We start from the raw sequence: 16,973 nt of genomic DNA, 5'->3' as shown, positions 1-16,973 counted from the left end.
TAGCTGTCATACAAAGACTTGTGGAAAGTATGCCCCGGAGGGTCCACGCTGTAATTACCTCTCGTGGAGGCTCTACCAACTATTGATTTTGAATAAAGTTAGTTTTTCTTTTCTATCACAGCTGTCCAAATACTTATTGGTAGTCAGTGTAGAATCAAGACCCATTCTCTCCCTAAAGGTAATCGGTTTTTTGAATCAGTTCCGGACCGGATGGTTCTACTCTATATTTGTGATCTATACCGAAAATTTTGGTTTTGGTTCTTGCAAAATGGCTCCATTATTATAAATCGCACTGAAAAAAAAGCTCATGACAATTTGGATTTGGATCATTTGGCTCATAGGGGCTGCAATGTATTTAGCGATGTTAATCATGCAAAAGCTGAAACCGATTAATGTTGTAGCTATTTGTTGTGTATGTTTTAATTTCTTGTTGAAACAAGTCCGACTGGAATTAATGTATTAAATAAACAATTATATTTTTTCAGCTTTCAAAATTATTTTAGAGTTAAAATTATTGTTTATGAGCTAAGTAATTTCTTATATATAAAATATTGTCACTGTATTTTAGGAACTCTTCATTTTCAGAACTTCCTGTTCTATTATGATAGGATATGACTGGATTAGCGTGCCTCTAGTTTACACTCAGGTAATACATTTTTTTTAATCACACATGTTCTTAATTTTTTTTTCATTTTCTACCTTAAAATTACATTCAATATTCCAATATATATAATTTCATGAAATAAAGAACAAACAGGAAAATTACAGCAGCTCAATCAATTCCGTATTTCCTCCCTTTTTTACAAATTTTATCATGGAAAAATCAAAGAGAAAAATTATGCCAATAAGTCAGTTTCAGAAGGACGTGGTTGCAGTAAGAATTTAAGAAATGAAAAGTAGTCATAGATAAACTCCAGGTAACAATCATAATATCATTTCTTTGGAAAAAAAAACATGCATTCTAATAAGAATAGATGGTAGTATTAACATTGCAATATCTGATTAGGTGTCTTCATTTCTACTTCCCTGTAACTTGAATCTAACTCGCTCTTTTTGTTCTCTCTGCTAATCCTTTGACCTCAAATCGTCCGTAAATAATTAGACAAGATGAATGTGTAGCTGACTCGGTGAAATCGTAGACTGAAAGTCAGATCTTGTTTTCTTCACTGTGATTGATCGGTTGTTGTGTTAGACCAGCATGAAATCCAATAGTTATAAGGAAAAGATTCAGCGTGACTATCGCAGGTAGTTTCCGAAGGGTTTTCTTTGTTAGCAAGCCGAAAAAAATCATTACGTGGATGAATCCATTTAAAAATTTAGGGGAGCTCGTTCTCTGAATGCATTAAAGCAGGAGAAATTTTAGCGAATATTTTTTGAATTTTTAGAACATGGCGCTAAAATGCTAGGGGCGATACGCAAAATTTGGTAAAAAACTTTTTCTACATTGCAACTCCGAAAATTATGGAAAAAAACTTTATTTCAGACTTTTTACACGCTATCAAAATAAAACCAAGCATAGTAAAATCGGGAAAAAACTGTCAATATTTAATAAAGTGAAATGGCAAAAGTGCAAAATGTCTAGTAATATTCATGTTGCTGATAACGGTGTTTTAAAGCTAAATGAATAATAATGACAACTTTCTTTGCAAATTTATTGCAAGTTTCCCCACAGTTTGGGGGTTGCAGGTCTAGAAGTAGCAATCATACTTTTCAACAGATTAAGAGATTTAAATGAGTATTTTGCGTAAATATGATGTATCCCTGATTCTGCATTTTAATCAATTTAAATTTCAGTAGTTTCATAATTTAATGAAATAAAAAATTCAATAGCTTTTATATTCGAACGCGCGATAAAAGGATGGCAAAAAGAATAATAAATAAATAAAAGCGATAGATAGAATATTACATTATTACCGTGATCATTATAGCTCCTTACGGATATTAATCTTTTCTTCTTGTCGTTCCAAATTAATATCATTCAAAGTGATCCGTTGCAAACTCTGTTGTTAATTACATTGCGTACTGTGGTTGTCCCATTATGCACATTGAATTCTTTACGCAGAAAACTACTTTAATAGTAATCCAGCGGCGGCAAATCTTTTTAAATCATCGAATCTAGGGAGTTTCATTGTATTTTTATAGCTGATGGTAAAACGATTAGCCAACATTAACTGGTTTGTGTTTTATTCACTTCTAAAAACTTACTATATACTTCAAAATAAAACCAAGACTATCCTTCTGTTTTTATTGCTACCTTTAGCGACTTTTTCCTTTAAACCAGGGATGTCAAACTCATAGGCCAAACAAACAAGGTTTAACTTTAGGCGGGCCGCAAAAAAAAAAAAAAAAAAAAAAAAAGAAAAAGAAAAAGAAAAAAAAAAAGAAAAACAATATTCACAATATTCATAGAAACGCAAATTTATTTCGAATAATACAATAATAAACATATATATATATTTATATAGAAAAGAACAAGAAAAATTTAATGTTTACGTCCTGATACTTGACATCTCTTCTCTGCTATTATCTTACCTATTTCGGGAGAAATTTTGTTTGCAGTGATAACTTTCAACGCTGACCCAAGGTGAGCATCATTAATACGGTTTCTAATAGGAGACTTATTACTTTTCATGACTGAAAATAACTACTCGCACCGATAAGTGCTACCAAACATGGAAATAATTTCATATGCGAATTTTCAAGTATTTTCAAACCTGGCTGGTAAATATTTGTAAAATTCAGGCACGCCCACTTCAATGAATTTTGCTTTCAAATTTGAGTTGCATTGAATCTCGATCACCTCCATTTGCATATGGCTGGGTACTGAGTCAATACTTATTGAGAAAAATCGAAGAAAAAAAAAAAATTGTCTTCGAGGGAACTAAAATCATTAAACCTCGTTTCAAATTCAGTTGTTAAATTTGCAATTTTTTTCTGCGTATTTTTGATACGAACAAGTATATCTAAACTTGATTTATTCATGCTGCACGTCGGGAAGTGCGTCAAATCTTCATTTTTAAGTTGTTTTTCCCAAAGAACTAGTTGACATTTGAATGCTTTAATTATGTCAAACAAGTTCGTAATGATATGATCTTTTCCTTGTAACGATAAATTTAAATCGGTTAAATGTTTGGTTATATCAACCAAGAAAGATAAATCTTGTATCCATATTGGATCGTAAAACAAACTTACGTCTTGATTTTTCGTTTTTTAAAACTGACATATTTCTTCTTTCAAATCCCAGAATTGTTTGAGAATCTTGGAGCAAGATAACCAACGTACCTCGGTATAGTAGGACAAACCCGAATATTCACTATCTAACTCACTTAAGAAAGCAGTGAAGTGACGCTGATTTAAACCTCGAGATCTTATAAAATTTATAACTTTTTTTATATATGACAAAACATTCTCCATATTTATTACTTTCGTGCATAGAACTTCTTGATGTATAATACAATGCATATGATGAATGTTTGAACCGTGAATTTCACTAAGTTTTTTTTCTTAGTAATGCTACGAAGCCCTTGATTTTCCCGGTCATTGATGGAGCGCCATCTGTAGCTACAGAATTTAATTTTGCCAAAAGTAGATTGTATTTCTGCAGAAGTCCAAAAACACAAGTAAATATATCTTCTCCTCATCGGTATTAGTTCCAGTAATTCCTCAAAAATGTTAAAATTCTTGTCACAAGAACGAAGAAACACTGCTAATTGAGCTTTGCCACTAATGTCCGTGCTCTCGTCACAGGCAATGGAGAAACTTTCGAAACTAGATGATTTTGCTTTGATCTGATCACTTAAATTCGCGGCTAAATCAGTAACTCTTTCCGCAACTGTATTTCGAGACAATGAAATTGATTGAAAAGCCTTCACATTTCCAGGACAAACAATTTCACCAGCTTTCATTAGGCATTCCTTGATGAAATCACTGTCAGTAAAAGGCGGCTTCGAATGTTTAGCTATCAACTCGGACAAGACGTAGCTTTCATGTACCGCCGCTTCACTTTCTTGCAATACTTTACTAAACATGGACTGTTGCTTTTTCACTCCTAACTTGAGCTCTTTCAACTTTTCTTCTCTCATTAATCCTTCGTAATTGTTATATTTCGATTCGTGTTGTTCGTAATGACGTTTAATATTATATAACTTTGGTACATTAATAGTATTATTACATATCAAGCAGATTATTTTATCTTTTATTTCACAGCAAAAATATTCTAATTCCCATTTTACTTGGAATATTCTATGTTCGTCAGCGATTTTTCGTTTAATTTTACTACCACTTGGTTTTGATACTGAATACAAAGGGCTGGAATAAACACGGTTAACGTTAAAAAGTTAACAAAAATTTATTCTTTCCACAAGAGATAAATCAAAATGCTGAAATATTTCTTCAAAAATATTCTAACAATATCACAAAATGTCAAACGTTTAGCAAAAATCAATTCAAAACAGAGAAACTAATTCTATCTCACAGTGAAATCGCTAGAAATCAATCACAGCATTAAGTAAATAAACAGTTCGCTAGAACGACAGCTACTACTGAGATGAGTTGTTTGTTCTCGGCTTTTATAAGCTTTATAATTAATTTCTCTAATATACTGGAAACATCTATAAATATCTGGATTTTTGTGGATGGCAACAGCAATTACGAGATATTTATTTATTAGGTATTAAATGCACGCGCTGTTCTATTTTTAACCTTCCAACGCAGCTGTCTTTTCAAACATCGTCTGCGTTGCTAAGGCAACATGAAGCAAATCTAATTCCAATTCGAAATAAAAATAAAAAAAAAAAAAAAAAAAAAAAAAAAACTAACTAACTAAATAAATAACTATGAAATCCGTAACAATGAATTAAGTAATAATTGATAATAAAGCAAAGTGCATGAACCAATATATCGTACAAAACTATGATTGGAAAATTGAGACCATGAGTTCGGCCACATTCGACTATCGGGGGATGCGTACAAGTTCTGAGTGCACGTGTCCGCCAAAAGCCAAAGGTAGCTGAACGCAAGCTACTCACACGCATTTGTAATTTAAGTAGTGTGTGTGTCAGCTCGCTGTGAGTAATCTAACAACACTGAATAAATTATCGTTAATTACTTAGCAGTAAACATTTAATTTTTTTCTTCGTCGATATGTTATTTTATTATTATATATTATTATTGGCCGATATATTGGCCGGGCCGCAAAAATATTTGTTCGGGCCCGCGGGCCGCGAGTTTGACATCCTTGCTTTAAACATTAAACCATTTATTTAAATTAAATCGCGTCTTAAAAATAAACAAATTGAAGTACTTACGTATTATTCCATCAACCATCAAAGCTGGCTAGCATCGAACTTTGGAAGTTGGCGGAGATCCCACAAAAGCTTCGCTACTCGTTCATTCGGAATTCTGAGCCGCATTCTTACAGTCTCATATCTGCAGCTAATAAAGCTAATAAAGAACAAACAGGAAAATTACAGCAACTCAATAAATTCCGTATTTCCTCACTTTTTTACAAATTTTATCATTGGAAAATGAAAGAGAAAAATTATGCCAGTACAACAGTAAAACATAGTGAGTCTCTCTACACAATCTGCCAAATAGTCGCTGCTGTGAAAGTACTTGAACCGCTTCCTTTTTGTGCTTCGTAAAAAGGCTTTCATCGATTTCTATTATTTTTGAGGCCCTTTGATTTTACCGTAATCTCTGTTTAGAACCCTATGGATACACATTTCTCGCAGGTGATAGTTTCAATCTATTACTTATTTGTCAATCCAATCTATTACATGCAGCTGTTTTCCCCCTTTCAAAAGATGTCACTTCTTTCAACTAGGTGTAAATGAATCGGAGGTCGTTCACAGATGTGATTCCATTGCCCTCGAATTCATTCTGCTTTCAAAATGCAAGGAAGAAATAAGCAATAACAGTTAATTTGTATTCATGTTCATAAAAACGAGGGGTGACTCATCGAGAATAAATCTGTGTTACAAAAAAAAAAAAAAAAAAAAAAAAAAAAAAAAAAAAGCTGCAGATGATATGAGTGTGTTAGGACGTCACGCTTATTCGTAACCGGCAATAATCGTGTTACTTGGCGATAGTTTCATGGTTGACGGAATAATACGTAAGTACCCAAATTTATTTAAACTTCCATCTATACTTAAAAAAGTAAAAATAAAAAGAAATGACTGCTGGTAACCATAACCGGTGTAAAGCTGGGTTCACCTAAATTTGTTCACAATAACAAGATAAATTCAAACGAAAGTTATGAGGAGTTTTTTTGTTAGTTTAATATTTTCTAATATTAAATAAATTTACTTCAAGCGAACATTTTGAGTGATTATTTCTCTATATTTCTATTTCGCAACAGCGTCAGAAATAATATACTAAAAATCAAAGTTCAATTTAATCCAAAAATTCAGACAATCAAACATCCATCTCTTCTTGATTCGTTTTATTCTCGTTATTGAGTTTTTATAGAGCCAGAGAACTTAATCAAATACGTAGATGGGACTGTGAATTAAATTACAAATTTATCTGATTAGTAAATAAAAGAAATTTTTGATTATGAGTAATCAAAATGTAAAAGATTTTCTTTAGGAAGTCTTTCATGAAGATAATCAACCAAGGAAAAAGATAGTATCAATAACTTCGATGTAACATTAAAGTTTTCATTTTTAAAAAAAAAATTTAGCTTAAATTGAAATAAGTTATTTTTTGATTAATTAAAAATTAAGCATGCTATAATTATTCGAAAGCAATTTCAAGTCTTATAATTTAATAACTAACTGTCAATATATTTGAACTAAACTTAAGATTTCAGACAAAAAATAAACAAGAGTTTCCAATTTTTCCTTTGTAGTGTTGTTATTGCTGTCATGTATGTTTTGATAAATAATTAGAAGGCAAAATTTAAAATTTACGTAAAATATTTTTTATTTTGCTAATAAAATTTTTCTTTTGTTAAAAAAAAATCTGGCCCGCCATTTGTTTTCAGATCATGCTTTCGACTCGCTGGCAATTTGATTTTGAAACCACTGCTTTATATAGTTACTGATTCTGTTATAAAGATAAATATTTTAAGTGAACTTTTCTCATATGTTTTGTAGGTAGTAACTTTAGCCACTTACATGTACTCGGTTGCTCTTATGGTAGGCAGGCAATACCTGGATCCTACTAAGGGCTATCCTAAAAATCAAGTGGATCTCTATATACCTCTTTTCACTTTGCTGCAGTTCTTTTTCTACGTAGGATGGCTCAAAGTAAGAAGAGAGTTCTCAATTATTTAACATAAGCTTCCCTAGAATTTTAAGCGATGTGATAAAAGCAGAATAATTCAAGAATATATTCATTCCTATAGGTTGCGGAGCAGATCGTAAATCCATATGGAGAAGACGACGACGACTTTGAACTCAACTGGTGCCTGGACAGAGCAGTTCATGTAGGTTTTCGATAACAGTCATTTCCTTTCATTTTCAGTTATATATATATATGCAATGAAAGCACACATTTTAAGCACACCATATTCACTCGATGATATCTAACATTTAATGATGAATTTGCAGAAACCCAGCTGAGGAATAAATGTTCCATTGAGGTTATTAGCGCGTAATCCACGGCTACTAATAAATGTAATATTAGCACAATTTTGGAAGTACTGATGGAGGAAACATTACGACGTAGATGCGTAGGAATGCTGATTGCGTAGATACTTGAAGCTTAGACCGTCCATTCATTTTGAAGAAGAATAAACAGTCGAGCCGGATTAAATTCCCATTTTATGGCCACAATTCACTTGGCCCTCCATTCGTGCCCACTTCCAGAACATTTACAGTTTTGATCCTTTAGCGGTAGAAGTTATCATAGCAGCATATAGATGATTGCAGCAAAGAGTCTTTACAGAATGAAAGCTTAAGCAAAAAGAGAGACAGTATCGCAGTAGTGCAGAGGAAGAAGGGAGGAAGTCAAGTTTCAGTTTTGTTACAATTATTTTGATTGGGGAAGAGGTATCTGCATTAAGCGTTACGTAACATCGCATGATTTATTTGAATGACCCAGTTTAGACTTACGGTGCTATTTACAAGACAGAGAGATGAGGTTTTCAAATGAAATAAAAATAAAAGAGGTTATAGTTAATTAAAATTAGAAGTTTGCTTTCATATTTTTTATCTTACATATATATATATATATATATTTCGGGTTGTGACTGCGGTTATATATTTCATATGCAAAAAAATATATATATATTTCAGTGTTATTTCTTACAACGTAAAATTTCATTGTAAACATTTGTTTGATATATTCTGTAAGCCCCGAAGTATAGATATAAGTATAATTCATATGTAAATTCATAGGACTGTTTCTACTATAGTTGGACGAACCTTATATCTTCTGCGTATTAAACATTTGTTCAACGCAGATTTCACTTTCTACCTTCCTCTGAGAATCAAAAATTTGCTTCGTATTTCAGCCAGTAGGTCAACTGTTCCTGAATGTAGAACTTTATTGTACGCGTCTGTAATTAAGAGTTCTGCATGCTTCATTCCTCCAGGAATTAACCATGGATGTTTTTCTTTCATTTCAAAGTGTGAAAATTGTAGCACAATATCCTTAACTGCAATTGGAAGCAATATCCAATCCTTAACTGCAATTGCAAGCAGTTATGCTTAATGCATAACTGCTTGCAATTGTAGCACAATATCCCTTACTGCATATCAGTTTATTTTCATCTAATTCTGGATTAAACTCAAAAAGTTTTGATGCCTTTGCTTATTGGCTGATCATTAAGTAATTGGTTCTTTCTTTTTAAAAATGCTTTGACTGGATAGTTTTCACCCAATAAATGTTTGTTTCTGACAGTTCTAAAGCTATCAGAGGACCTTCTATCTTCTCACATATTTTCCTCGTATTTTGTATAAAGCATTTTAGTCAGGCTGTAATTCGATACAATCTTGATAATTTATTATATTTTTCTATATCGAGAAATGGTTATGGTGTTGGCGTGGCATTACATGCAGTTTTTTCTGTAGTTTTCTTCTTAATTTTCAAGTCTTCTGAATTAACTACGTTCAAACTGTTTTAAGGCCATAAGCAATCTGGTAGCATTAGTCATGGAGGACCTTGCCACTACTTAACGTCATTCATTCAACAGGTTTTCCTTTCGTGAGTATATCTGCTGAGAGTCTATCTATTGTTTCCATACAATGATTCCAATTTTGAGCATCGATATAGTTCCTTTATTCAGCTACCCTATTAGACACAAATGGTTCCCGACCTCGTCATCCTTTTATCCATTGCAATGGGATGAAAAAGTCTGATCAAATGAAAATATTGCTCACTTTGAATACATCTTTCAGGTAATCAACAATTCTGGCTGTAATAACTGCACTCATTAATTTTAATTTCTGCAGTGTCAGTTTTTCAGAGGCCTTAAAAATTTCTTCAGGATTTCCATTTCGGATCACCAGCTCTTCCAGCTTTCCTTTAGTTCTTCAGACAACTCTTCATCCTAATGAAATCTTCGTTCCCACAGTTCTTGAAAAGTTTAAACCTGATAATAAAGGGAAAAAGAAACCCTACTGGGCCAAAGATTCTTATCGGTGTGCGTATAATAACATCAGAATTTTAAAAAAATGTTTAATAAGTTTTTTTAACAGAATCAGCCAACAGGCTTTTAAGTTCTACAGAATTACTTCCATTTTCGATGTTTCATTTCTGTTCTTTGATTACGTAGCCTGCTGTCTTTAGATCTTCTGAAAGCTTTTCCATACAGACCTCTTAACAACAATTCTTCGGCGTACATCAATTCGTTTAACATCAAACACATATCAGGATACATAGCAGAATTAGAAACTGTTCAAGTGAATTAGAAATGGACTGGAGATAACACCAAACAGGATTCTAGTCATTCATTAAATTCTTAGTTGAATATCAGATAAATTATCTATCCGCATACAGTAACATGATCAATTTCTTCTAGTCTAATTTAAATAAGCGCCATCTCGGTATCAGCAACAAACGCGATTTGGTTATTGCAAAATTTAAGTTTTAAGAGATCTGGGTTTAAGTTTGGTCCAGGATGCAACAATTCGTTTAGCGAAGAAGCATGAGAAGTATGTGAAGATGAATCGGAAACAATCCTTAATTTCGTTGTATACTTATCCTAAAGAATTACAGGGAGATGCGATTAATTAGCATACCGATCCTGAACTGTATCATTTAGTTCAGTTACTGATGTTACGACTCCCAGTTTACTGTATTCATCTATAACAGTCCACGTGCAAGAATGGATCCTTATAAAACCTTCGAACTTAAAAAACAAGTATGTTTAGCATAATCAATTATTTTCTAAATTATCACAATTATATATTCAAAGAAGTTGTATTCCACAACCGTCTTCTTTAAAAGTTAAATTTAATCCGAAATTTCCAAAAGCGTCTTCCGATTAGAATATCAATTTTATGATTATTACATGTCACACAAATGGGAAAGTGGTTTGTGACTTTGACTGCCGTACCGAAGGGTCTGGGTTCGAATCTCGGAGACGGCATGGACGTAAATTGTCTGACCCTATCAACAAAAACTATTTGAAAAAGGAAGTAAAAATGGACTTCTATTAGGTGCCTCCATAATAAAATGTCCACCGCTTCTGGCCTTAGTAGTGGCCAAAACCTAAAATGGCTAGTGCTCGCCATGGAACAAAAAATTATTCTTACATTCACCGTCTTCATAATCAGCTAATTTAAATATTTCAAAATTGGATCTGTTTATTCAGTTTTTGGCTAGGAACTTCTGTTTAAAGCATCTCAAATTTCAGGTAATTCTAATTCTTCAATGATCAAACATTTACTTTGGTTTTCGATGTTATGTAGCTGGAATTTAACACTACATCTTGCAGTATTCTTTCCAAAAATTGTACAAATTTATTTTTTCTTTATTTACGATAGGTAAATTTAATTCTTTTGATAAATCATGAATAAATTTGCGTTGACTTCCTGAATCAAGTAAAAACGAACTTTCATGTTTATTCCTGTGTCAAGAGCAATGGTCCGAAACGTCTATAGGAAAACAACTTGTTTACTATATGTAATTCATTTCCTTTGCGGTATTACTAATTTCAACACTGTTTCAGAGTTTTTAATAGGATTAACCTGTTCACATAAAGAATCATTTACAAATGGATAAGTATTTTCACACAACCATTTTCAACATTGTTACCTTTCATGGCATACGTTATATTCAACCTTAACTCTGCGTAATGTTTTTTAGTCTGGAATATTTTATAATACAAAAAACATCTACCATTTCTTTTAAGAATACCCTTCTTTTGCGCTAAATTTATTACAATCATCTGATAAATGACCTGTTATTTCATCACAAAAAGCCCGTGTTTTTTCAACAAGGCTGCAGTTGTTGACTGTTTCTTCAGATTTTATTATTTTTTTAATGTGGTTCGAACTTTTCTTTATAGCGCGAATATATTTATATGTATTTTTTCATAAATATCGTCGCAATCCCTTTCCGGCACGGTACATTTTAAAGTTGGAGTTTTGATTTAAAAAAAATAGGTAGTCTAATTAGGCCTAGAGGAGCACACAAGTAAAATTTTGTGAAGATAGCACTTATCGTTTTAATTCTGAGGGTGTGCCCAAAGTGGCACACTGATTGAGTAGAGCTTCTGATTGAGTAGAGCTGCTCGTTTCAGCACTGATTGAGAACAGTGCTGAAACGAGCTTTGTTGTCAATGAACTGACCGATGAGATAAGGTGAAACAAAGAATACAGACTCTCAGTTGTCCTAGATTATCGGTAAGCTCGGTCTGGGCACACCTAGGGTTCGCCTTTTGATTTCAGGCAAGATTTCAAGGTAAAAATTTAAAACTATTATAGAATGAGGAGATTAGCATACAGGAAGAAGAATAACATAGAAATTTTCTTCAAACAATTTCTTTTATACCCTAAACAAAATCTGGAAGATTTCTTCGGAAAATGAGGGTCTTAAAAAACTAAACATGGCTAAAGTATATGGCTAAATTAAACGGTTTGTGTTGAGCTACCATCCACTATAAATAAAGAAGGTTCAAAGTAACCTATAGTAACCTATAAATCCATTTTCATTCAATTTTTCTGTGCGCACAGAAGGAAAGTTTAGGTGTGTCCAGAACGGACACACTGTGCCGCAAAGGGTTAAAAGAAATGCACGTTCTGTAGATTCAATTTCTTTCTTTAAAAAGTTTAATAACTCCGTAATTTTGTTTTATTCGGGGTTATGCAATTGGTTAAATTCTAAAGCTATAATAACTGGTAATGTTTTAATTGTAATAGTGAAAAGAAGCGCACCATATGGGGGGGGATATTTGGCTCAATGCCAAGGCTAAGGGTTGTATTTCGGTACTAAATGTGGTCGTAAATTATTTATAACATTAACGACGTTACTTAATGGTGCTATCAATTCATAACAGATGTAGTGGCATGGACCAAGTGCTAAGAAGCTAACGTAGAAATTCATTCCTGAAGCATTCTTGGTATAGAGCAAGGTTTCTTAAATTTTTTTCAGTCGCGACCCCCTTTTATCACTGAGATTTTTTCGCGACCCCCAGGCCTCCATAATATTTACAAAAAACTTTGTGGGACCCCATGAAAATGTTCTGTTCCTTTATGTCACATTTCTATATCATTCTGTTTTAGCATCTGAAAGCTTGGCTTGTGCAGTACTTGCAAGTCTAGGTGACACAATCCAGAAAAGTTTTCTTACAACAGCCAAAATTGGCATTGTTTTATTAACTTTATTAGCTGTTATTTGGATTTCCGAAAACTATTCTATTTAATTTTTTATAGTATGTTTATTGCAATTTGTGGACAACAACATTTTAATTTATCTGAAATTTCGTATACAGTTTATTACAAGGACTTATTTAAAAAAAAATATCAAAAGTGATTACGTAATTTATATCTTTCCAGATTGCGTACTTGATCGTGGACAATATGCAAATGAAGCATCCAAAAGTGAAAAAGGACTTCTTCTGGGATGAACCGGAGCCACGCCTTCCACAGACTAAGCACTCAATGAAATACATACTTAACCCTCAGCTTGGATCAGCCTTCAGTTTAAAGTAAGGTGTTTTAATCATACAAACTCTTTATTACTTTTTAAAAACAAAGTAGGCTTTTCTTTCTGGGTAATCTTTTTATAAACGGAACTTTATCTTTCAGTGTTGACGAAGCTGAGTATCTTCCAATGGATATTTTGTTAGAAGAAGATGATGAAGGAAACATTTATAAAAGTGGTTCTATGAAGCACTCTGGCGCAGACGGATTCAGATCTTCTTTCATTTCAAGGGTTATGAATTCAAGATTCGGCCAGAGTCTTCGCAAGTCATCAACTCGCAAAGGCATCGTCAGAAGTACATCGCAGCAGCCACATGGTTTGGACAATCCCGCGTTTTCCGCTACTCTTGAAAGAACTGGACCTTCAGCTCGTAACTCTCCGAGCATGAGTCGAAAATCTAGTTTGAAAAATCTGGTGAGAAAAATCAGCCCATCCCATAGTCGCTCATCTAGTACATCCTTTCGACCTAACAGTTTAAACTTACATAGGCACAAAACGTATGAACTTCAAGAAGCAGAAAAAAGGAACCTTCCGAACGGCGGAGTTACAGAAAATGTAAAGCCGGCCGCTTACACTAATCTGCCTGCCACAAGAACAGTAAGCGCTCCTGCTGTGTCCATCACCCAGGAGGGATACAGTTCATACGATGTTAAAGAAGATAAAGAAAGCAGTTTGGTTTCAGATACAGGATTACAAAAACTGGACATTGCAATGCCTTCCATACCGGAAGAAAACTCCAGAGCTCCTTCTATAGGCAGTATCGAAACTAGGATTATTGGGCTTGGCGAAAAACAGCTCAAGAAAGATAATGGAGTACAAGATTTCGTGAGAGAAGCAAGTAAAGTTTTGAAAGAGCTCAGTAGGACGGTATCTTCTCAACAACATGAATGCCATTCGAAAGGTTACGAATCTTGCTGTTCTGCAAACTCTAGTATCAGTTCCGCTGAGGAAAGTAGTGATGATACAAGCAGTACTTTTACAGAAAATGAGCAAGCTAACGCTTCAATAACTATTGAAATGAGTGAGTCGAAAAATGGTCAAGAAGGTATTAAAAATATGAATTCACAGCTTTCATCAAAGGACAAAGCGGATACGGGTGATGAACAACACTAAGCACAAAATGCATTTAACTCTCATAAATATGGTATATTAGAATATTTTTTGACAAGTAACATCCATTGTATTATGTACATAGTAAATAATTAATAAAATATAAGAATTGATTTTCTTAGATTTCTTTTCACTAAAAATGTGATGAAGGATTTAGGAAAAATACAAAAGTAGTTGAAAATATCAAGTGAAACGGTAAAAACCAATTATTATGCAAAAGAAAACCTAAATTAAACAAAACACTCAACTGAAATCGAACAACGATAGTTCAAAGAGTTTCACAATAAAGGAATTATAAGATTTAGCAGCAAAATGAATTAATATTTGCTTACACATTATCTTGAAATAGTCTTGAATAAATTAAATTTTAAGCAGTTCCTAAATTTTTGAATTTTAGACGAAACTTTAAAGCAACTCATAATTTTTTCATTTCAGCAAACTACGGATTTTATATTTCAAAATTGCGTTCCTACGTATCATTTTTAAGAATTTTATTTATGATCGTTTACATCAAAACAAATGAATGCTCTACAATAAAATATGGAGAGCATGGCATGCTGCTTGTATTCGCTAAAAATATTTAGAATATAATTACTGAAATGGAAAAAAAAATTCAAATTTTCTTTGATATGTCTTTTAGTTCTAAGTATCAGGGTTTATAGAGTCTTCGTGTTCTTTTAGGTTGCGCATAGTGTAGACTCTATGTAGAAGACGAAGTAACGAATTCTCGCTATGTCTTGAAGAATAGATACTGAAGAAGAAGGTTTTAAATAACCTTTCATTTTAACTAAAATTAACAGATGCGCCGCACTTGTCGCCACCACTTGTGGCTAACTTAATTGTAACAGAAAATGAGAATGTAACAAATCGCTAATAAATTTAGGGGGCTAACGATGGGTTTCTTAGTAACTAAACGCTAAATCGGCTGCACACAGCAAAGCCGAGCCTAGAAATAGCAGAATAAACTGAAAAGTGCCTAACACCAACTAAAGAGCTAAATTCAAACACCCAGTATAAACTCGGAACTAAGTCCGCTACTACGCTTTACGAAGTCTTGAAACGCAGCTTAAATACTGCTTCTGAAACAAGTTTAAGATTAGCATCTACGTCATTACAAATTTACTTTCCAGCAAACTGAAATCAGGAGGAAAAGGAAATAAAAACTAAAAATAATTGGTTAGAATATATAATAAAGTCCTAACAGGTTTTCTGAGCATATATTTTTCTCGGAAATTTGTTTATATACGTATATTTAAGGAAATAATCAACGATTCTATATGCAAGATTCCTTGCTTTTGTAACCGTTCGTTGTAGACAAAAACTTCCAATGTTTTAAATGCCGCGAATGTCCAGGTTTTTGCACTATTAAATGTAACAAATTGTCAAAATTTTGAAATTTAATTTTTTATACCTTTCCCCGATGCCTATATTTGTATTTTTTAAAATTCACTACATATTCGGTCTACCGGAAAGTTCTGTCCGTTTTTGGACTAAAACAAAATACAAATTTTTCTTACCTTCAGTAAACTTTATTAAATAGTGTAATTTCCGTTATTATTAATGACTTCTTGCCAGCAAGAGGGCGATTTCTATATCCCATTTTTGAAAAATGTTGTACCTTTTGATGCGAAAAATTGAACTACTGCTTGTTTGGTTTCTTTTTCATTTTTGAGGTTTTTGCCCTTCAAAAAATTTACTCAGAGGGTGCTAAGACCGGGGAATACGGTGGATGTGACAGAATTTCCCAGCCAAGTTCTGCAATTTGTTGACAAATCGCCAAAGCAGCATGTGGCCTGGCATTATCATGATGCAGTATGATGTCCTTCATATTGAACATCAGCCGCCTCTTTTCTCGGACTGCTGTCTTTAAATTATCCAGTTGCTGACAATACTTCTACGAATTCAGTTTTTTGTTCAGTTTTAAACGCTCATAATGTATTGGTCCTCAAATGCCCCACCATATACACAACATTCTATTATTCAGCGTTAAATTTAGGTTTAGAGCTTTTCCGGATTCACAATATGCCCTTTTCCTTACGATGTTTTCGTAGGTAATCCACGTTTCATCTCCAATTATCATCCGGTTCAAGAAGGGCTCCATTTTGTTCCGAGCAAGCAGAGATATGCATACGACGACTCGATTATCCAAATTATTCTGACTTAATTCAAGTGGCACCCATCTTCAATATTTCCTATCTTCCGAATATGGTCCGAAATGGTTTACTGAGCTGAATTAGCCTTTCTGGGATCTCCGATGTTTTCAGAAAAGGATCTTGCTCCAATATGGTGTTAACAGCATCGTCGTCGATCAAAGATGGTCACCCAGAACATGGCTTATCAGAAAGGTCGAAATCACCCGTTTAAAAGTTTTCGAACCATCTTTTTGGATGTCCGATCAGAAATTGTATCTTCACCAAACACTTTCAATAAATTTCTACATGCTTCTTCTTTCGACTTTCTTCTGCTACAATAAATTTCTTTCTTGTTGAAATTAGATTAAAATACAGAATACATGGGCACATTATCGCTTCACACTTAAAACTAATGTGAATGAACTTTGTTTTACTTAATTTGCTACGTCAGTATGTATACATTAAGCGATAAAAGTAGAGAGTCGAACATGCGCCAAATAAACATGTGCTTAAGTGTCGAAAATTGTTCTCAAAGAAACGGACAGAACTTTCCGGTAGACTGAATTTATAAAAAAATATAATGCGAAACGTTTGACGTCCATACGATAACAACTGACCGAGATACATCATTTTAAA

The 16,973-nt window shown here is 33.3% G+C and overlaps 1 protein-coding gene across 3 annotated transcripts in view; it reads left to right on the top strand.

Moving 5' to 3' along the window:
• The window catches only part of LOC118193590 (bestrophin-4-like), a 66,663-nt gene extending 52,345 nt beyond the window's left edge, over positions 1-14,318 (top strand). For all 3 annotated transcript variants that reach the window (XM_035364702.2, XM_035364703.2, XM_035364704.2), the window contains exons 6-10: positions 569-646; positions 7,098-7,250; positions 7,349-7,429; positions 12,948-13,099; positions 13,200-14,318. In XM_035364702.2, coding sequence (XP_035220593.2) covers positions 569-646; positions 7,098-7,250; positions 7,349-7,429; positions 12,948-13,099; positions 13,200-14,208 — 1,473 coding nt within the window. In that variant the 3' untranslated portion in view covers positions 14,209-14,318. The remainder of the gene's footprint in view (positions 1-568; positions 647-7,097; positions 7,251-7,348; positions 7,430-12,947; positions 13,100-13,199) is intronic.
• Positions 14,319-16,973: the final 2,655 nt, after the last annotated feature.

The sequence above is a fragment of the Stegodyphus dumicola genome, chromosome 8 (assembly GCF_044657685.1).
Source record: "Stegodyphus dumicola isolate Sdum_Otavi_A_Nest chromosome 8, ASM4465768v1".
Classification (NCBI taxonomy): Eukaryota; Metazoa; Arthropoda; class Arachnida; order Araneae; family Eresidae; genus Stegodyphus; species Stegodyphus dumicola.
This window is presented reverse-complemented; position numbering and strand designations above follow the sequence as displayed.